Below are 22,038 nucleotides of genomic sequence, written 5' to 3'. Positions count from 1 at the left end.
AAGATTATAGTGAGAAGTCAGAGCAGAGATGGACTTATTGCTTCATTAATAATATATATGTGTGTGTATATAGCTGTCTGTCTGTCTGTCTGTTCATTAGGATGCTTACACAATTTACTAATTCAGAATTTAACTCACCATAACTCAGATTAGAAACGCCTCAGCGTTCTCTCAATTAAAAGTCACTGAGAGAACAAACGTTTCGTATGAACTGATTAAAAAAGATGTTCAGGCATTTAGGTTAATAACTGAAATCTAAAAAACTGGTGTTAAAACTCAAAATAAACACCCGACTTTAAATTATCCAATTATCTTAAGTTTGATACTTCCTTGTATCGAAAACTGCTGATTTTATTGTATTATGCTTTACTCATTCTTTGATTGCTTGAACCATTTCAAAATCAAATTTAAAAAAAAGTGAGTGATGATTTCTGCAAATCAAACCTTGATTTTTTTTTCTGTTTCAAATTTTCTGTTTTTAAGTTTCTAAACTGAAATTTTCACTTTCAAATCTTTTTTTCCAGTTTCAAATCAGAAATCTTCAGTTTCGACTTTAGGCCCCTTTCTGGCACGTTGGGGTGGGGCTTAGAAGACGGAACAATCAGAATGATGTTGGTGGGAGTTTCAGGCTTGGTACATTCACTGACAGTGGAAACCAGGCAATTACTAGTCAACTGTCACTGTCTTAATCCTGCTAGACCTGAGCGCTGCCTTTGATACTGTTGATCATGGGATCCTTTTGCACAGACTCCAAGACTTTGTTGGCATCTCTGGATCTGCCCTGAGTTGGCTCAAGTCTTATCTAGAAGACAGGAAATATTTTGTTGAAATTGGGAGTTGTGTCTCAGACTACATGGCCTTGACTTGTGGTGTGCCCCAGGGATCGATCCTGGGACCCCTTCTGTTCAACCTCTATATGCTGCCACTAGGGCAGTTAATACGCAGTAATAACATATCTTATCACAACTATGCAGATGATACTCAGCTCTATGTGTCACTGACAACAGGTGAATATGGGCCGGTGGATTCACTCAGCCACTGCCTCCAACAGATCAGTGCGTGGATGCAGAACAACTTTCTCCAGCTAAACTCAAACAAGACCGAAGTTATTATTTTTGGCCCACAGAAACAAAGAGAAAGTGTCAGCAGCTACCGTCATTCTCTGTCTCTTAAACCCTCAAATCAAGTCAGAAATCTAGGGGTAATCATGGACTCTGACCTAAACTTTAACAGCCATATCAAGTCAGTAACATCAGCGGCATTTTACCATCTGAAAAACATTGCCAAAATCAAAAACATAATCTCAAAGCGAGACCTGGAGATACTTATTCATGCATTTGTCTCCAGTAGGTTAGACTACTGTAACGGCCTGCTCACCGGCCTCTCCAAACGAGCTGTAAAACAGCTTCAGTACATCCAGAATGCTGCTGCTCGAGTCCTGACCAGAACCAGGAAGTATGATCACATTAGTCCTGTGCTCAGGTCTCTGCACTGGCTCCCTGTACCTCAAAGAATAGACTTCAAAGCAGCTCTGCTTGTGTACAAGTCTCTCCATGGCCGCGCACCAAAGTACATCTCTGACATGTTAGTGCCATATGAACCATCTCGTACTCTGAGGAACTAAACAAGGGGAATCAGCGTTTCAATATTCTGCTGCTAAAATCTGGAACAGCCTCCCTGAAGTCGTAAGACAGGCCTCCTCTGTGTTCATGTTCAAATCTAGAATTAAAACATTTCTGTTTAGCCGTGTGTATGACTGAAAGGTCCTATCTGCACTTTTCTTTCTTTTCCTTCCTTTATTTTTAAATCAATTTTCAAATTTTTCTTTTCTTTTAAAGTAAATTTTACGTTGATTATTTCTATGATGTATTGTGATTTTAATGCATTTTTCTGTTTTGTGAAGCACCTTGAATTACTTTGTGTATGAATTGTGCTATACAAATAAACTTGCCTTGCCTTGCCTTACTACCAGAAAATGAAAACACGATAAACCCGTTTCACCCGATAATCCAGAACGAATACGGTTCCTGTTCAGACTATGGAAACTCGGAAATGAACCCAGAACAACTGGAAAGATGGGTCAGAGCGGTGGTCTTGGTTCTTTTCCATTCAGACTGAGCTTGCTTCATTTTTAAGTTCCTCAGTCTGAATAGGCTCTGTGCTCAGGATTGGAACAACTGTGAAAGTGAATATTTGAGTTTTGAAACTTAAAAACAGAAAATTTGAAACAGAAAAGAAATCAAGGTTATATTTGACTTGCAGAAATCATCATTCTCTTTTGCAAAGTTGGTTTTTCTTTTTCATTTGTTTTGAGTTTTAACACTAGTTTCTCAGTTTTAAGTTGTTGTGTTTAGGATTTCAAAACTGTTGGCCCCAATTTGGCTCCATGATAATTGTTGTTTTTTTTCTCAACAGTTTGAAGCATCCTCCTCCTAGATTTGCACCTCCACCCTCATGCATTAGGGGAAAATAAAATTCCATGTGTGGTGCTCCCAGCACCTCAGATATCACATTTTAATAATTTAACAGCCTATCCAGAAACGATGTCCTGATTATTCTGAACAATCCTCAAAGTTTTTTGACGGTTTGATCTGAGCTGCTCTGAAACAAAGAAAAAGGAGTTGCCGAGGATTTCTGGGGAAAATTCTGTAAATAATTGAAAAAACTTACTTTGAAATGGTCACAAACTTTTGTTTTAAAAGATTCTGTAGTTAAACAGAAGAATCCCTCATCATCAGTTGGGGCTTCTACTGAAGTAGGAGAGTCAGGAAGTCTAGTTTTCTCTGGATGCAGTGCAATGAAGAGTGAACATTTTGCTGTGCTTCAAACTAAAAGCACTCAGTGTTAAAAAAAAAAAAAAAAAAAAAAGCACATCATGAATTAATTGCTGAAGGCTAAAACAGACATAAAGAACAAAGTGGAGCGTTGCAGCCAACGGCACTTTTCTCACGTGGCAGATAGTCAAGTTTCTCCACATTGATCCTCTGCATAATTGAAAAACAGTAACTCATTTAAAAAAGGCCAGAGGGATCTTCCGCTTATGTGGACATTCTGGAGACGTCTGTTTGTTTTAAAGGGTCCGCGTGGCGATGACAAAGCAGTCCTGCCTCTCGTTGGAGTCTTGGTTTACCGTAACGTTAGAAAGCATCTTTCAGAAAGATCCCGCACATGTGCACGCCATACATAGAAACACGCAGACTGGAGACACGGAGCTATTTAAAGCAGCACTATTGATTCAGATCTGTCTAAAAGGAGGAAACGTCGGGAGAACGCTGGAACATCGGCGTCTGTATTACATGCGTTTCTTGACCTTCCCTCTGATGTAGTCAGGTTTCCTCTGCTCCGCCATACATCATTCGCCCCATGCAGGCCTCACTAATGGTATTAGCAATGCAATATGAGCTTGCAAATGGAATAAAGTGTGAATGGAAGGTGTGGGGAAAAAAAGAGTTTACATGTGCAGATGGTCAATCTAAGAAGGCGCTGGATTATCGGTCATCCCACAGCTTTATTGGTGCTCTGTGAAGCTCTTCCTCCACAGATGTACTGTATATTTCCATCAGTCGGTCCCACCTCAACAAAAGCTGTAAATTGACCTTCTCAGTCCTAGCTGACGGTTCTCCTGAGGGTAGCCTTCATATAAACTTGACTCAACACCGAATGCAACACCTCTATTGTCTCTGGTTTCGGGCCTGAAACGCAGCCGGCTGTCTGGCGCACCTGAGCTGCAACAGAATATGAGCTAAAAGGTGAAGGTGGACCTTTAACTGTTCCACTCAGGGTTTGAAAAAAAACAGAAAAGCAAGCCCCGACCTTTACGAGAGCGGACAAGGATATGTTTGATGGCAGGGTGAGGACATGACGAGGAGGTCAGAGGAAAAGTTTTCATTTTTATGAGCCACTCAGGTCTTCGCATGGACGCCAAACCCCCCCCCGTCCCAAGCGCACCCGCTTATGGTTCAGGGTGGAGATGAGCGACTATCATGCGCAGCACATGCACAATGACCTCTTTATCAGCCGCCAAACACTCTCCCTCTGTCTCAGCTCGGCTTCTATCTCCACTGCCTGTCGCACACATCCATCACACACACACGTCCTGCCAATTATTCAAGTGAGCGCTCTGTCTTCTGTTGAGGGGAGTTAATAGGAAGAGCGCTGGGGGGTGGGGTTGAGCAAAAAGCGAGGGGGGGGGGGGGGGGTTCAGAGGAACAGAGGAGCTGCTGTAAAGTGCTCTGATTAGCACTAGTAATTATGCCGCAGTGACGGAGGCGTTGAAAGCACACTGGGCACCTTCCGCCACCTCCACCCGCCCGTCCACTTATGTGTGTGTGTGTGTGTGTGGGGGGGGGGGGGGTGATGAGCACCGTCTGACCAGACAGGAGTGATGTCTGTGTTTTTAATCTTTGCCTCTCTGGCTGCAGCAGACAAACACGTGCTAAACATTTCCAGCTGAAGCGGAGCGTGAACAGCACCTCCTGGATAAACAGCGACGAGGCCAAAGCGGACAGTAACCTGAAGATGAAGGAAAAGACGGGAAGGATTTTCAGCATCACATCAAAGATGCTTTAGAGCTGCCTGGATTTCAAGAAAAATCTGGAAGAATTAGACTAGGCGGGAGGAGGCACTGCATCGATCTTACGTTCTCATAAAAAATTGTTTTGTGCATCTAAAGCTTGTCAGCGTGTGTGCATCTTGCAGTCATGTGTGGGAGCTCATAGAGGTCACTCAGCGAAACCTGAGCGTGAGCAGAAGAAATCCCAGGACTCATATCGACCCCTCAGCATAGAATACCAGCACAGCACATATGCTGCAGCTCTCTGTCTGTTTGCACCGCTCTGTCCCTGTCATTGTATCTCGTAATTGACACTTGCTGACAGCTGGATATGAACTGGGGATTTGGGGAATTGTAAACTCCCCCAATCAAAATCTAAACTAAAGTGGGCTGAAAAAAGAAATGCTAATAAAAAAAAAAAAGTCTAAGTGGGAGAAATGCAGAATCCCAGGGAGGAACATTTTTGTTCTGCAGAAAACAAACCGATATGAACATCCATCAGAGACCACCATGGAAGCCTGGAAACATCACCACTCCACCACTCCATATGTCAGCAAAGCCATTACTGCACACCCAGTGGTGCTATCAGACAGCGCTCTCCGTTCATAAAGTCACTGATGACGCTGTCCCCAATCTGCAGCATTACTGCTTCTGTGTTTCTGTGTCTCAGGACAAGGCGGGTCAAAGTTGAGCTCCTTGGGTGGGCTCTGGAAGAGCAGCAAACAGCTGTGTTGTTGGTGCAGTGAGCAGATATCCGTGAACATCTTGCGGTTATTTCAGAAAGCATTTACTGTATGAACATCATCTGGCGAGTCGCAATGTAAAACGCAGTCAAGAATGAAAATGAGCCACATTTCCGAGAGCCTTGTTTATGTTCACAGCTACTTTGGTGGTGATTTTCTGATGAAGTTGCACCTCTGAGGGGGTTTGGCTGCACGCAAGGAAAAGTTGTTGAGTCATTAATGATTTTATTTGTTGTTTTTCTCTTTCATCAATCACTCCAAGTCGTATCACTCAACAGTTCGTGGCGTTCAACACCCAGAGAGGCTCCTGGAAGCTAACACAAGCATTGGCAGATCTTTTTATGGTTGAATACCGTAACAGACTCACATGGAAGCTAATGTGTGAGGCCTTGAAACCCATGGAATAATATGGCATTTTTCTCTTTATGAAAAGTGAGTGTAAAATGTAGATTTTTACAGGACTGTCAGTCTGATCTCAGGGTCACTCTTTGGCAAAAGAGGCTTCTGAAGATGAGCGTTGAACATTTCCCACTGTGTTTTTTTTTTTGTTATGGCTTCAAGGGCAGATTTTTATCTTGGATATCCAGAGAGATGCCAAACAAAGCGAGGATCAGATCAATTTCATGCCTGGCCTGACCCAAAAAGATTTACAGCTTCCTTGGGCCCTCCACTGTCCGACATGAGCAACTCAGGCGTGTTCGCTGGCCGAGCGCGTTATTGATCGTCTCTGTGTTGACTCTGCAGCAGGCTGTGACCTTTTAATGCTAAAACTTTCAACTCCTGGTTGTTTGAAAGTCTGACCAGCTTGACCTTTAGCCTCCCCGGTCACCCCCCCAGTGACTTATGTATAACGCCTCAAAGCCAGCTTGAAATAACTTGAATACAGTGTGCAGTTGGTGGTGCTGAAGCTGCTGGGGTCTCCGCTGAAGGTTCCTGCACGCCTAATTTCTGCTCTTGGTGCAAACAAACTCATGCTCGGTTCAGGTATTTAAACACTGATGCAGACCAAACAACAACATTCACCATCTTTGGCAGCAGAGACACATCACTCTTTTCAGGACATAGTTTGCAGTTGTTTGGATTAAATAAACTTAGAATTTGTAGCTGATGAAATCTTTTCAACTTTTGAGTGCTTTGTTGTCGTTAAATAAAAAAAAAAATTTGTTCACAAATAATGACGGAAATGAGCCTGAACCTAATCCAGCTCACAGAACTCATAACCTCTTTAAACCGCTTTGCAAATTCAAAGTAAAACTGCCAGAATTCTTTTTTTTACTGTTAAAATATTTTGTTATTTAACCCTGAATTGTCCAGTTGAGCCTGATGTAATTAATGCAAAGATAAGTGCACTTCTCTGCCCCTAGTTTAGTTCAAAAATTGCGTCCCACCTCTGCATCAGCGGGTTAGGTTGATATTTCAGACAAACTGTGCATTTTGTGGTACAGGCGGCAAATTTGGCATGGATGTACCTTAGGATCCCCTCTTCCAGAAAAGCGCATTAGCCACCAGAAAAATCCCAAATGGCAGCCATTCGTAAAGATGCTGCCCATACACTTGATTATTGCATAAATATTCATTGTCAATCTGTTTGCTGTTTTTGAACAAATCAAAGGGGTGGATAATTTCTTTCAACACTAAATCGGTGACTGTCATGTTAAAACGATTAAAAATTCCTGCAAAGGTCACTTGAACGGGCATCGAAGTGACTAAAAGTGCTGCAGACTTACTAAAGCACACAGCGTCTGTGGTGGGTGTGCACTCAGACTCCAGTGTCTCCAGGTCCTCCTCACAGATGGTGCAGGGCAGGCAGGGTTCCACTGAACTGTCCTGATCGGAGTACGTCTCATCCACGCAGTCCTCACAGACCGTGTCCTGGTCATGATCACACTGGGAGTACACGCCCTGACCCCTCGGGCACACCGTGCACCTCTCACAGCGATCGGACAGCGGGTTAAAGTAGAAGTTGTAGTCGCACTGACATTTTGCGTCACTGATGTCGGTGCAGGGCGCCACCATCCGCATCAAACCGACACACTGAGTGCATGGCATGCACTTCTCTGTGAGGCTGTAGCTCTCTGAGAAGGTCTCACCTGCAGAAAACAAGATCAGGAAAGCCGGTGTTAGAGAGAAGATGACACATTGAAGGAAATCCATAGACCAACTACGATGAAAAGGATGTCTTTGGCTTTTAACATTTTTCTGAGGATGGAGGACATATTAAAAAATTAGCTCACAATTGCATTTCTCAATACTTATTTATTCAAAATGTTGTGAATCAGTGGCGTTGCTGTGCGCCAACTGTTTCACCCACAACTCAGAGCTGAATTTCCAGTGAACTACTGCCGCTCTGCAGACACTATGTCCAAGAAAACAATACAGGTTTTGGGATTTTGGCTAAAAACAGAATAATCTTAATTAAAAGACCACTAGGAACACTTTGAAACTAGATCAAAAAATGTTGGGAGTGGGACTGTATTGTGAGCAATGATGATAATCCTGTTTATTGGTTGTTCATTAGGAGGCAGCACTGACTTTTGCTCCTGTATGAGTGCCGTACTCTCACTGAGGCGTGAGCTGAAAGCTTGTTTTCCTCATAACTTTATTGATTTCTGTGTTTGTGCGGCGCTAAGTAAACTGCTGTGATCTGAGAGAAGCGTTTGTGCACTCTCAAGACTTTTTACATTTTCAACTGCTGCTGGGTGTGATATATGTTTATCCTGCAGCAGAAACAACGAAACTCTAACTAAGAAGGAATATTCTTGTTTATTCTGTTGAAATGGACACTTTTAACGTTTTCAGACAAGCTGTTGTTTTCAGAAAATATCAGACTCACCTTTAAACTTTATTGTTTCTGGATATCTGTAAGAACTATGATATTCTGGAACAGATCCTTTAATGAATATGACAAAAAGATCCAAAATTAGTGCATCTAGTAGGTCTGGACCCTCTGCCAGCTTCAACTTGGCTATAACCCTGATGGTTAATCAGTGATGGCACCTCATGAAAGATCCTCAATCTCAAAAGCAGATATCTTCTGACAGGCACAAATAATTTTGCAGAATTTCATTAAATGTATTTAAAGATTTCCATCTCAGCCAAACTATATCTGACTGAAGCTGTCTGCAGTCCAGGACAGCAGCCCTTCCTTGACCAAAAGAGTGAGTCACCTCTAAATTCTGACAGCTTGTTTCCTGAACCTCCTCAAGAAGTGATGAACTCTGCAAACAGCCGGTTCATTTTCGAGCTGAGCATTAGACACAGAGCATTTTATAGATTTTTTTCGTAGGGGTTTTGGGGGCAATAGAGATTTAGCCTCTGACTTTGTCCAGATGAGCTAAAAGCGTTTGGTGTCCAGTTGCTTGCTTCCTTTCAATTACTGCAGGCTCTTTAAATTTGCTCTCCAGGAACATTTTGTGTCAAGAGGTTTTGGAAGAGATGACCTCAAATTAGCTTATTCCTGCACTAAGAGCTCCTTGGGGCGAAACACATTGTATTGAGGCTGCGTTTTCATCTAGAATTATTGTCAGATATAATTGGAAGCCCTCTGAATCACGCATGCTGAGATAGTCTGTGCATGCGTGTTGGTAGCAGTTGACGGGGTGAAAAGAAACAGATTCATGGCAGCATCACTATTCTCCAAAATCCAACTTTCATTTTCTGTGACGAGCTGCACGGGAGAGCGTCACCTTTCAGGTTTTGCACGGAAAACCGAGTAAATCATGGCATGAAACCAAAGCTGGTGTTAAAGCTTCCCAGCAGGAGATGAAAGCACAAGAGGGTTTGCAACTGCATTGCTTTTGATGGCATGCAGTAATTTCTTGCAGGCTTGTTGTGTGAAAAGGTTTTGTTTCATAATTTACTGCTGGAATTCTAAATAAAGCTGTATAGCTGTATACGCTTGGGCTCCATTGAGCAACTCTTATCTGTTTCTCCACATGTTTCTGAGTTTTCTCCATCCGTCAGAGCTGCAATGTCCTGGGACGCGCGTCTGCATTGTATGTAAACAGTTGCACCAACCAAAATGCTTAACACCTTGTAAACAGCTGTAGAGCCAAGCAGCCGACGTTGAGGCCTGTCAAATCCTACAGGCAGCCTGAGCGCAGCAGATGGAGCCGACGATATGGAGACAGGTAGGAAGGAGGCAGGACAAGCGGCTGGCAGATGCTCGATGTGCTCGAGTGGATCTAGAGTGTTTGTCGCGGCGTAATTGAAGCAACAGCCTCTGAGGGTGGTCTGTCGAAATCTAATCTAAAAAAGCTAATTTTGTAATCAAAGAGTTAAGGGAGGGCAGTCGAGCCACTGGAAGGGGAAATGGATCAACAAGCGTCTTTTTTTTTTGTGTTGTTTTTTGTAGGTTCTCCTTCCTCCAAAGCCATCAGATGCAACTTTTTCTAAACTACCCTCTGGCGGCAAAGGTGGGGAAGGACTGACTGAACACCTAAGACTTAAACAATCGACCTTCAAGGTAGTGCGAATTTAAAATATGTGAGCATGAAAGTCTCTGTTTTCTCCGATCCACTGCAATAGAAATCTTATTTTTGGTGTTTTTAACGTTGTGGCATTTTTCTCACAATGGAGGAGTCATATGGTACCAATTTTGTCTCTCTTTGGATGTTCTTACAATACTTTTAGCATGTGTTTAACAAATAACACACATATTTACTTGCAACCAACACACAGAACATCATTCCAACTGTCATCAAGTAACACGTGACCAATTTGAAGGTAAATAAGATCAAATAAAAAATCAACAGCAATCTTTGATAACATTTTGTCAGCCAAACAAAAAAACATTTCCTGTTTTAAACCAAACTAAAAAAAAAAAACATTTCCTGTTTTAAACCAAACTAAAAAAAGAACATTTCCTGTTTTAAACCAAACTAAAAAAAGAACATTTCCAGTTATCTCTTCTTACACACGGTAAGTACCATGACACACATAAACTTACCGTGTACCGGTATGTTCAAGGGACTATACGTTTTGTGTACTTGCTCTCTCCCTACACATGGTAAGTACCATGAAACGTGTAATACAGAGCTACAAAAGTAAGACAAATAGCAACCACCACTATGTGAGCAGCACATGGGTACAACGCAAGTACAATGTAAATATTGTATAGGTACCTCACAGGTACAACGCAGGAAACAAGTAGATACCATATAAATACCCAGTGGTACTGTGGCTATAAAAGGAAACATTGTGGGTGCTTCATGTTCCATTTCTTAGTATGTATTTTATTCAAATTGTTATGAATTAGGAGAAAATGCTGTTTGAAAAAGAACGTATTTGTGATGAAGAATGTCCGCTGGGCGGGTCACAAGCTCCCTGCTCCGCTCCATTCTGATGCAGCCACCTGTAGACGAGTAGATTCATGTACATGTTTGTTTTCCTCTTCCGAGCTGGCATCTAGCTCAAAACTGTACAGCTGCATGGCTCCAGGGAGTGTAAACAGATGGATGATGGGAAGGGGCGGGTTTGTTCCGTGCCAACAGTCCCACCCACAACTCAAAAGTGTATTTCTAATGAACTCCTGCTGCTATGCAGAAGCCATGTCCTAAAAAAAAGAAACAGGTTTTTTTGGATTTTGGTACGGTGGCCCAGAAGGGTCACAACACAACACATTAACTTTATACACAACACACTAACTTTACACACAACACATTAACTTTACACACAACACATTAACTTTATACAAAACACATTAACTTTACACACAACACATTAACTTTATACACAACACATTAACTTTACACACAACACATTAACTCACAACACAACACAATAGCTCACAACACAACACATTAACTCACAACACAACACAATAGCTCACAACACAACACATTAACTCACAACACAACACATTAACTCACAACACAACACAATAACTCACAACACAACACATTAACTCACAACACAACACATTAACTCATGGCCCAGAAGGGTCACAACACAACACATTAACTTACCTCACAACACATTAACTCACAACGGAAGTAAAGCAGCAATTGAAGTGCTTTTATTCTGAAATTTCTACTGGGCTGAGCAGCTAACTACCTAACAGAAAGTAATGTCACAGTGAGCTGTGGAGGGAGCATGTTATTGCTACAAGAGAAGCTAGCAGCAGTGTTGCCAGAAACTTTGTCTTTACTACGGTTCTCCTTCCTCTAAACACACACAATATGAACACACACTCCACCCTCCGCTCTGACACCCCCCTCTGTCGCTGCACGCGCGCTCCTCTCCTCTCCTTTTTTCCGCTCCGTCCTGTGTGTGCGTGTGTGTTGGGGACTGCACGTGCCTGTGTGAGAGGAGAGGAGCGTGCGTGCAGCTCCCTCCACAGCTCACTGTGACATTACTTTCTGTTAGGTAGTTAGCTGCTCAGCCCAATAGAAATTTCAGAATAAAAGCACTTCAATTGCTGCTTTACTTCCGTTGTGAGTTAATGTGTTGTGAGGTAAGTTAATGTGTTGTGTTGTGACCCTTCTGGGCCATGAGTTAATGTGTTGTGTTGTGAGTTAATGTGTTGTGTTGTGAGTTATTGTGTTGTGTTGTGAGTTAATGTGTTGTGTTGTGAGTTATTGTGTTGTGTTGTGAGTTAATGTGTTGTGTGTTAAGTTAATGTGTTGTGTGTAAAGTTAATGTGTTGTGTTTAAAGTTAATGTGTTGTGTGTAAAGTTAATCTGTTGTGTGTAAAGTTAGTGTGTTGTGTGTAAAGTTAGTGTGTTGTGTGTAAAGTTAGTGTGTTGTGTGTAAAGTTAATGTGTTGTGTGTAAAGTTAGTGTGTTGTGTATAAAGTTAATGTGTTGTGTTGTGACCCTTCTGGGCCACCGTATTTTGGAGGGAAAAAAACGGGGTAGTCATAATGTCATAAAGGAAATGGAAACGCTTTTAGAATAGATCAAAAGAGGATCAGAGAGGGACTTTAAAGACCTCCTGAATTTGTTTCAGTTAGTGCTCAGCATACAGGCTTTCTCTGTCATTTTGAGCATCTTTAGGTCCCGCTTGCTGAAAAGGTGCTACTGTTTTATGCATCAATGCCTTCATCTCAGGCTAAAATGATAAAAGTCAAAGGCCAGCGAAAGACTGGGGGGGGGGGGGGGGGGCAGTGTCTTTATTAATAAAATATGACCTTCTTTCTGATTTTCCACACTTCAGTGACGATCAGCTCTCCAGTGTTCAAGTCTTGTTGCGTAGAGGAGATGTGACCATGAGTGGGGGGCGTTTAGCACTTAAAAGGTGCCACTTCCTATGACTGATGTGCTTCAGTCCCATTAGTGTCATCAATAATGTAGACATGAATGGCCTTGAAGCTCCTCGATGATCCTAACAATCAGCACTTCCAGGGTAACCTTTCCAGGCTCCACGGATTCAGCTGCTGACCCTCAAGACCCCAAAGATAAATGATCAACATTCAAAATCTTCCACAAACATTTCTGTGTGCAATCACTGCCCACCCCCAGATTCAAAACAGGTGTTTTAGCATTATGATTAAGCAGTGGGGTCTACTCAAACAAAAGTCTCTAAAAATGGGGCCCAATGCCGCCCTGCTTGACACTCAGCATGAAGGGGTTGGACCACCAAATGCTTCCTGTGCGTGGCTCCCCCCCCCCAGGGGATGGGCTATATGCGGAGAGCAAATTTCACACACCTAGGTGCGTGACAGCTAGTGAGGTTTTAGCTTTAACTTCTAAAGTCACCCCAGTGGTCTTCTGCTTATGATTTTTCAGTTTTTAGCCAAAATCCAGAAGTCTATGTCATTTTTTTGTAGGACATAGTTTCTGCAGACCGGCAATAACTCAGTAGAAATCCACCTCTAAGTTGAGGGCGGGGACTGTTGACGCAGAGTAAGCCCGTCCCCTACTTACCGTCATCCATCTGTTTACACTCTCTCCCGCTAGCTCACACCCAAACATAACATCACCGGTGCAACAAAAAGGGCGACCGATTTTGGAGCCATCCGACCGGACAGTTTTGATCCAGATTCCAGCTCAGACGAGGAAAACCAAAACGTATATGAATCTATTTGTCAACAAGTGGATGCATCAGAGTGGAGCGGAGCGGATTCACAAATACGTTCTTTTTCAAGCAGCATTTTTTCTTCTGCTCCTGATTCACAACATTTTGAATAAATAAATTTTCAGAAACGCAATATTGAGCTAAATTTTCCTGTCATGTGTCTTCCATCATCAGAAAAATGCCACAAGAACAAGATAAAAACGCAAAAACACTGTTTTCATTGGAATGGGTTTTTATGGTTTTGACTTTTTTTGTGTTTGGATGAATCCTATAATGTCAAACCCCTCTTTCCCCCTCTTTGTGTCCCGACTGAACCGAAGTGAGGAGCAGCTCTTGAACGCTCCGCCTCAGCCCTCTACCAGACGCTCCAGGGATTTAACTTTCCTTCTCCCTAAAACTCCCCATGAGCTACCGTCCACAGCCCAGGGCCTCCTCTTAAATTCCATTCTGTCTCCTCAATCATTTTTCTCTCAGGTCTTCAGCCAGTTTTCAGGGCGAGCTCATCCGAGGGCTTTTCCCAGCTCATCCCTCTTTCCCTGACGGTGGGCAGAAGTGGAGGAGAACGATAAATATTTCATATCTGCTGAAGCTGCCACTTGTCCCCAGTTGGGAGAAGAGGACCATGAGTAGGTAAGGTGGGGGGTGGGGGTTACACCAACAGGAAGTGGGAAATTACTGGGGGGTAGTGGTAAATACAGACTTACGGTGGGACAGGAAATGGATGTGTTCAATTTTACTCATCAATTATTAATTTCTGCACTTTAGAGGATGTATTTATGGCCCCTGTTTTTTTTTTGGTTTTTCTTTTAGGTTAGGTCTCATTTTTTGACCTATGACCTTAAAAAACATCCAGCTCCGCCTCATAGTGCTCCTTCCATGCTGACCTAGGCAGACGAAGATGATATCCACTGAATCATAAACAGTATTTAAATATGTGAACATGAACTTGCACCGGAAATTGAGTGCAACCTCCCGGGAGTTTCAGCTTAATTGCTGAGTGTTTATCAGCGGTGAATACTGCTTCTGTTCTGCAGAGGAGGATAATTGTTGACTGTTGGGCACACAATAGGCTTTTCAATATGGTTTAATTAGCTGGATTAAACGAGCAGAGATTCACTGATGTGGCAGTATGCATGATAAATTTTGCAGATCGTGCCTTTTGATGGCCACTGCTTTAACACCATCTTATCCGCTAATGCAGGCGATGAGTCACAGCGGCTGGGAGGGGCCGACGCTGGCTGAGAAAAGTGATTAAAGGAGAGGATGGGGGGGGGCAGGACAGCAGTTGGTGGGATTTGATGCCACGGAGGAGTGGAGGATAAAGGAGCTGAGTCAGACGCATCCTAATCAGGACAGTCCTGAGGGCCGGCCCACAGTATGCAAAAACTGAGCTGAAGATTAGCATCTCCACACGATCTGCAGGAAAGTGACATGCGGGACAAATCCCACATCAAGACTAAGATTTATTCTGCCATTTTAGCCACGTTGATGCAAAGCATTTTTTACACTTGAATTCACCTTTCTTATTTGGCGACAGTTTTATGTCAAACTAAAACAACTTTAATATACTTTTTCATTTATAGCCAAGCTGCAGAAAAACATACATTTTCTGCAACTCCTTTAGAAATGGGATCTGAAATGCTTTTTTTTTCTTAAAAGTTGCATGCATTTCTCAAGAATTGATGTTCAAGTTCTCTTGAATAAGTTCTTGTAACAAAAGAGACGACAGAGAGCAGTGAAGTCTGATGATTCATCCTTTTTTTTTTTGTCAGCTCTGACTCTTTATCTGCTTTTTTGGCCACTGAGATGTTGGGATGCAGGTTCCTCCTCTTGCGTGTTAAAGTCCCCCTCCGATTATCTTTTGATCTATTGTAAAAGCGTTCCCAGTGGTCTTTTAATTTTGATTTTGCCGTTTTGATCCAAAAAAGGTGTCAATTTCTAGGATATAGTTTCTGCAGAGCGGCAGGAAGTCTAGAGAAATTCAACTTTGAGTTGTGGACAGGACTGATGGCACAGAGCAACTCCGTTCCCCCTACCCCTCCCCGTTGCTTAGAGTTCTCTGTTTACATGCTCTCCCACTAGCTTACAGCCCCTCACAACCACAAACTAACATTGCAGATGCAACACAAATGGCGGGCAAATTTAACAGCTTTCCAGCTTTTCATTTTTGAGCCAGAGGCCATGTTAGACGAGGAAAAAGAAAGTAAGTGGGTCTGCAAATGGATTCATCGGAATGGAGCAGATCAGGCTCTTTTTTAACACCATTTTTTTTTTAACAGCATTTTTTTTTTTTTTTGCCTGCTCCTGATTTGGATTAAGAAATACCCAGAAATGCAAGTTTAAGCTTAATTTTCTTTATAAATGTCCTTTATAGTCAGAAACATGTCACAAGGACATGTTAAAAACACCAGAAACAGAGCTGTGAGTAAAATTTAAACCAACTGCTTAAATCAAACTTATGAATATCTCACTTACTTTCATTTTTATTAAATCTTGTTCATGCAAATGTAAATAGGTAGAGCAATAATCAAGCTTTATTTAATGAGTCAATGTATAAATAATGAACATTTTTAAACCTTGAAACAGACATTAGGAAGTGATGTTTCTACAATTTAGTGACAAAGTTATTTTGTAAAAAGGCAAAGTTTTGGTTCCTGTTTCTAGTTTCAGTTTCTATCGGTGCCAACAGTAAAACCTGCTCACAGAGATGTTGCCATGTATGTAACCATTGTCTGTCTCTTTTCTTGTGCTTGTTCAGAAGGGTCTGGTCTCACATCTCATTTTTCTGAATTTATCTGCTGTTACCAAAAAATGGGTGTCCAAGAAACACTGACGATGGATTGAAAAAGCTGCAGGACTTGGGAAAAAACTCCCAGTTTTTGGTGGCAATGCTGATGTCAAACTGTACCAATCCTCTGTTCAAAGTTTAGCTCACTTTTTTCATTGTATTCATGTAGTAATGGATAGGTTTGTTTTTTAGAATTCTAGTAAAGCTTTAACAGTGTTATCTGTCATATTTTAGGAACATTGGGATGATGGACCACCTTTAGAATGTGGATCAAATGAGCCAAATTTTGTTTGCTGTTGTTTTATTATTAGTCGTTCTATCTGTGGTCCAGTAAACAGAAACAGGAGGCCCATCAATTGCAGATTATAATGGCCGGATGAGACGGGCCGGATCCGACGCAGACTGATCTATGGTCCAGCTGAAGACCAGCTCTGGTGTTTTTGCTTTGCTGTTGGCTGGGATGAGTTTGTGGAAGGCCCCACCGACTGCTCTCCATGTAAATGGCTGTGGGTTTGACTTGTGGAACACCACAGGATTTTACACAAGCCGGCAGCTTTTCTCATCCTCGACGAAGGGCTAATCTAAAAAGCATCAGTCTCTGATGAGCACGGCTATTCATCACCACATCTACTGTAAATCTTGCACAAGAGATGTTTCTTTTAACTTGACGGCAGAGCTGAGAGTGCTTAGCCTTCACATGCATGAGCTCAGCCTGATGAGTTTGGTGCGTGCACGTGTTGAGGTGAGGTGCAAACAATGAAAAATCATGACTCACTGTCCAAACACTGAGAGCAGACAGTCTGAGTGGCGCCACATTCCCTCACCACTCCCTCTCCAGGTGGACACTCTTCGCAGCACTCTCCATCTTTGGTGTACCGGTCGGTACCACAGGGCAGATCCAGACCTCGCTCCGTCTCGTTTGCCTGCGCTAAAGTCACCTGGCACACGGGGGACAGCGGTTCAGGAAACGGGATGAAGATTACTGCAAATTACAGGTAAACACCCCTTTTCTAATAACCTGAATTCATCATGAGTCACGTCGCTTCCTCCTACTTTGGAAAACGTTTCAAACAGAGCTGCTGCCCAAACGGTCCTAATAGCCCCCCTGCAGGTACATCCGCCCCAGCCGAGGCGGGGACCATAAAAAATTGCACATAACAGTTCACACGTGCCCATCCCAATCACTGTCCAAAGGTGACGGCTGCCTCTCATCTCACTCCCACAAGGACTCCCATCTTTATTGGACATCTCCTGACTTTACAGCATGTTAGGATCCATCCATTAGCATACCTGCATGCAAGTGAGAACCTGCTGAGCTGTTGCCACATTCCAAAAAGGTTCACATAGATTCAAACACGTCCTCACAAAGATAAAAGCCTGAGTTTTCTGGTGTTTGGCTGCAGGTCATTGCAGTGATATGAAGGAGCACACCAGAAAGAGAAAACACATTTTCTGCTCAGGCAGTTTTTTATGTAAAAAACAAAATGCAAGTTTGCATGAATGCATTCTTAAACAAGCTTTGAAGTTGACAATTGTTCCTCTTATCTTGTCTATTTTGTCATTTATTCCAGCCTCTCTCTTTCGTTGTTGCCTCAGCCTCGTCTGATTGATGTAAATGCCAAAAAGCTCACTGGCAAAAGAACTGAGGCGTCCTCTGCTAGTCTGTGTTCGCGTCGAATGGTAAAAATTTTTTCCAAATGTTTGAGAACAAAGAAAGTCATTATTCCATGAACGATGGCTTTTATTACGTAACGAGTAAAACCTCATTTCCACCTAATTCACATTTGCTGAGACATCATTTCATCCTCTTCTCCTGCTCGTGCCTCCCTCTGCCCCTCCCCTGCCTGCTGTCCCTGCTTTCATTCAGAAACAGATGTACCGAGGAGCCAGCAGCTCCCTCTGTCATTCCTCCTTCCCAATCCCCTCCCAATTATATCCTCTCCCCTTCTTAAAATATTGTCCCTACCCTGCTTCTATCAGCACTTCTTCCCAGGTCTGTGACTTTAAGTCTTTTGGATTTGTTTTTCTTGTTTTAGAAGCAGCCTGAAAATATGTTTGCTTTGGGGTTTCATGTCCCTGCCGGCCAGCTCATTTTCCTGTAACATCCACCTGGAAATTCATTCAAACTGAAACCGATGGTAAATTCAAAGCAAACCCACCTCTGTAAGCCACACGTGTGACGGATCGGGGTTCTGCTCTCCAGGATTTCATGCTCAATTTGTGAGTTTATTTCCAAATTGAGTTCCACTAAAGTGCACCCGACTGTCGCCACCCCTTCACACCAGCTGTCATAACAGAGTGCCGCCTCACATACAGGACTGAGCCCTGCAGCCCAATTAGACCAGCTGCTGTGGACATGCAGGTTACCGCCAGGATGAAACCCTCTGCTCTGAGCTTCATCCTCTATAATCGGCATTTGTGTGCAGTCAGGGAAAAAAACAACAATGCAGCTATAGGTGAAAACTTGTTCAATTATCTGAGATAACCGGTGGAAAAAGATTTACTTGTGAAGTCTACAGCAAAGCGTCTGCAGGCAGAATAGCAATATGAGGCTCAAATCTCAACTTTGCAGAAATCCCAGCAGCAGCAGCAGCAGCAGCAGCAGCAACTCTCATCCCTGTCTGAAAAGCCAACAGAATGGATGATGGGCTGAACATCACTGACGTGTAAAAGCAAGAGATGTTTGACTGAAGGACAAAACAGCCAAACTTGAAATAATTCAAAACTGCCACACAAGTTTTATCCAGAAAATTTAATTTTCGGGAGATTTTTAATTTTACTGTAAATCTTTAAATAAATACATTAGTTGTCCCAGACTGAAAAATAAAACATAGACTGGAGATGACTTATGATGAGGAGACACATTCAAGATGCATCACTTACCAGCGCGCACAAAGTCAAAACCGATGAGACAGAAGTCATCCTGCTTCTGCTGCTGGACTCACATGAAACAGATCTTCTTGAGCAGAGAACAGGTCGCTGTGAGGAAGAGCAGAGCCCCTCAGCAGGACATCTCATTATAAATCCAGCGGCGCGGATTTTCTCAATGAGTCCGCACGACCGCGCGTCAATCAGCCCCCGAGCAGAGCAGAGCGCACGCACCGAGGCGCAGAGGAAGAGGAGGAGGAGGAGGAGGAGGAGGAGAGCGTCCTGCGCGGAGTTCAGCTCAGCTGCAAGTGCACTGCGGAGGAGCCGAGACACAGAAGGAGGAGAGGGGCACGTCCAGCCTCCGGTTTATTGCCCTGATAGTTCCGCAGTACAACCTGATCCTTGTCCTGATCCGCGCGCCCTCCTCTGTTTCCGCCTCACGTGAAGCCTGCTTTATTGCAGCGTCAGCATCTAATTATAGGCATCTGTAGCATCCAACAATGAAAACATTCATTTGTCCTCATTAAGTGATTCTCCATCCATTTACTTTTTAATGAATCACTATTATTAAAAAGGTAAAAAGGCGGAAATAAACCCAAATTATGTCATGTAAAGTTTCCTCAGGAGGATCTGACCATCCCTGGTGAAATTTACGCATTTTATGATCCCAAAATGAAGCTTAAATACTTCCAAATGAGATTTATACAAAAAAGGATGTTTTAACAATGATGCAACATGACTTCAGAGACTAAACCTAAATCATAAAAAGATGCGGAAAAGCGAAAACATATGCAAAACGAATGAAATCCCACACGAACGGAACGTGAGCACAAATTAGTGTGAAGATGCAAAAACCGATTCCCAGTGACCACAAAGCAACCGAGAAGAATTCAAATTAGAACTTAAAGGGCTGAAATGGATCCATAATGAACCAAACAGCAAATGAAACCAGCGGCGAAAAAAGAGCAAAAAATGCCTGAAAAGCACTGGAGAATGCGCTGCGACCTTCTGGAGTGCATTATACCAAAGTGTGTTTCTAATGTTTCTACATGCATGCGCTATTACAAAGATCTGCGCACTTACAAAACAAACCCACCACACACCTATCCACTGAAAGGAGTTGAATACAAATATTCATTTCATTATAAATATGTCATCTTTCTCTTTTACTTCTGTCAGATTCAGAAAAATCAAGCTTTTTTCCTGACTTTAAAGTTCAAGTTAAACCTGCCATGCTCTTTATTGACCACAGGGGGGCGACTCAGCAATTTGTGATGATCACAGGCAAACATTTTTTTAAATTAAATCAATTTGATAGACATTAATTAAATCAATTGGATAGACATGAGGTTCTTTTAACAAACACAACCTATCATCACAACAGTTTTCACTTCTTAAAAAAATGACTTCCCTTTTAATAGCAAAGTTTTTGGTGTGATTCCACGATTTGCTGTTTAGCTTAATATTTACATGTGTTTTAGTTCGTTCATAACATTTTTCAATAAAAAACATAAACCTCTATTTTACATTCCCTTTAATCTAATGTTTTTAAGAGTTTTTAAACTGCACTTTTTTAACCAAACTGCATAGTTATTATGGTAAAAAATATTTCTCCAAAAAAAATCTTAAGCCAATTAATGAGTTTGGTGGTAGAAAGCTGATAATTTGGATATATAACCCTCAGGAATACAGTTTGAGCCAGGACTAACAGACAAAATTTACAAAATTACAACTAATTCATCACAGAGAACAGAGAGAACACAAATTTATTTGAATAAGTCCTAGCATATAAACAAAAAAAATCTGAATTTTATTGACTTCTTTGTTGCATCCTGGCTGCAAAGGATAAACGTATCTGTGTAAAAATAACAAACAGTGATTGTTTTGTTTGTTTGTTTGTTGCTTCCTAGTTACTTTGAGCTGCTTTGACCCCAAATAGTGCTTTTTTTAAAGAAAGAACCACATTTTTTTCTTTAAATTTTTACCACACAGTTCAGCGTTCGTCCTCCGGATGTTGCCACTTCCTCCTCCTCCTCCACCCGGATCATCCGTCGATGTCCCTGAAGCAGCAGCAGCAGTTGAGGCCACAAGGTTATTTAGTTCCACTTCTGAGATCTGATGCTCTCCAGTATTGATCTAAGGACACATCAATTTTTCCCACTTCCTACATCGTCCTTTGAGAAAACTATTCTGATGACTCTGGGCAGCACTTCTTTCCAAGCGCGCAGCTTTCTATACTTTATGTTTTTGCATCAACAGGACTACAGGTCATTAACAGCAATTGTGTTCAACAGTAAATGAACCCATTTCTCATGAACTTGTGAAGAAAGACTCTCAATACTGAAGGAAGAGCATCCATCCTGCAGCCGGAAGCAGAAAATTGTCCTATGAAAGTTATTGGAATCTCCATCAATATATAGATAAAGGCTAAAAAGGCCTTATAGGAAACAGATTTACTTTCTCTATCATGTTTCTGTTTTATGATTTGTCAGCCAAAAAAAAGTCCAGATTCTAATAGCTCACATCCTTGTTTGAAAGTCGTTTCTCAGAGATGACAAGATGTTTCCTGAAATCCAGCTCAGGTTCATTCATGTTGATCACAGTTTTATTTAAGCTTTCAAATGAACAAAAAGCAAATGAGGAGCTCAAACTGAACTCCACCTTCCTTCTGGTCAGAACAGGAAAGAAAGTTCTATTCCACCTGGTGAGATCTTGCATGGATCTCCAGGTGGAGGAAGACTACCAGGTGTCAGTGATCTTGTTTTTCTTCCATTTTCTAATGATTGCTCCAACACTCGATCTCTTCTCTCAGGCTACTTGTTTATTACTATTATTATTATTCATTTCCCTTTTGGGCTTCTCGTGAAGTTGATCAGCTGATCCTAGGCATCAGTTTATTGTAGATTGGTTTCTCCCAGTCTTTGTTCAGGTCTACAATCTTGTTTCTACTTGTCCATTTAAAGGACACAAATAACGAAAATTAAGCTTAAAATTGCATTTCTGAGTATTTCTTTATCCAAATGGTTGTAAATCAGGAGCAGATGAAAAAAGGCAGTTTAAAAAAGTGCTTA

General features: G+C 42.1%; 1 protein-coding gene across 1 annotated transcript in view; it reads right to left on the bottom strand.

Annotated features, from left to right (window-relative positions):
* ngfra (nerve growth factor receptor a (TNFR superfamily, member 16)) overlaps positions 1-19,395 on the bottom strand; it is a 31,833-nt gene extending 12,438 nt beyond the window's left edge. The window contains exons 1-3 of the mRNA XM_011477846.4: positions 18,983-19,395; positions 16,875-17,037; positions 7,023-7,385 (exon numbers count right to left, since the gene is read on the bottom strand). Coding sequence (XP_011476148.2) covers positions 7,023-7,385; positions 16,875-17,037; positions 18,983-19,117 — 661 coding nt within the window. The 5' untranslated portion in view covers positions 19,118-19,395. The remainder of the gene's footprint in view (positions 1-7,022; positions 7,386-16,874; positions 17,038-18,982) is intronic.
* Between the last annotated feature and the right edge of the window lie 2,643 nt (positions 19,396-22,038).

The sequence above is a fragment of the Oryzias latipes genome, chromosome 8 (genome assembly GCF_053564925.1).
Source record: "Oryzias latipes strain Hd-rR chromosome 8, Olatipes_Hd-rR_3.1".
Classification (NCBI taxonomy): domain Eukaryota; kingdom Metazoa; phylum Chordata; class Actinopteri; order Beloniformes; family Adrianichthyidae; genus Oryzias; species Oryzias latipes.
Note: the sequence above shows the minus strand (reverse complement) of the source record. Positions and strands in the feature narration are given on the sequence as shown.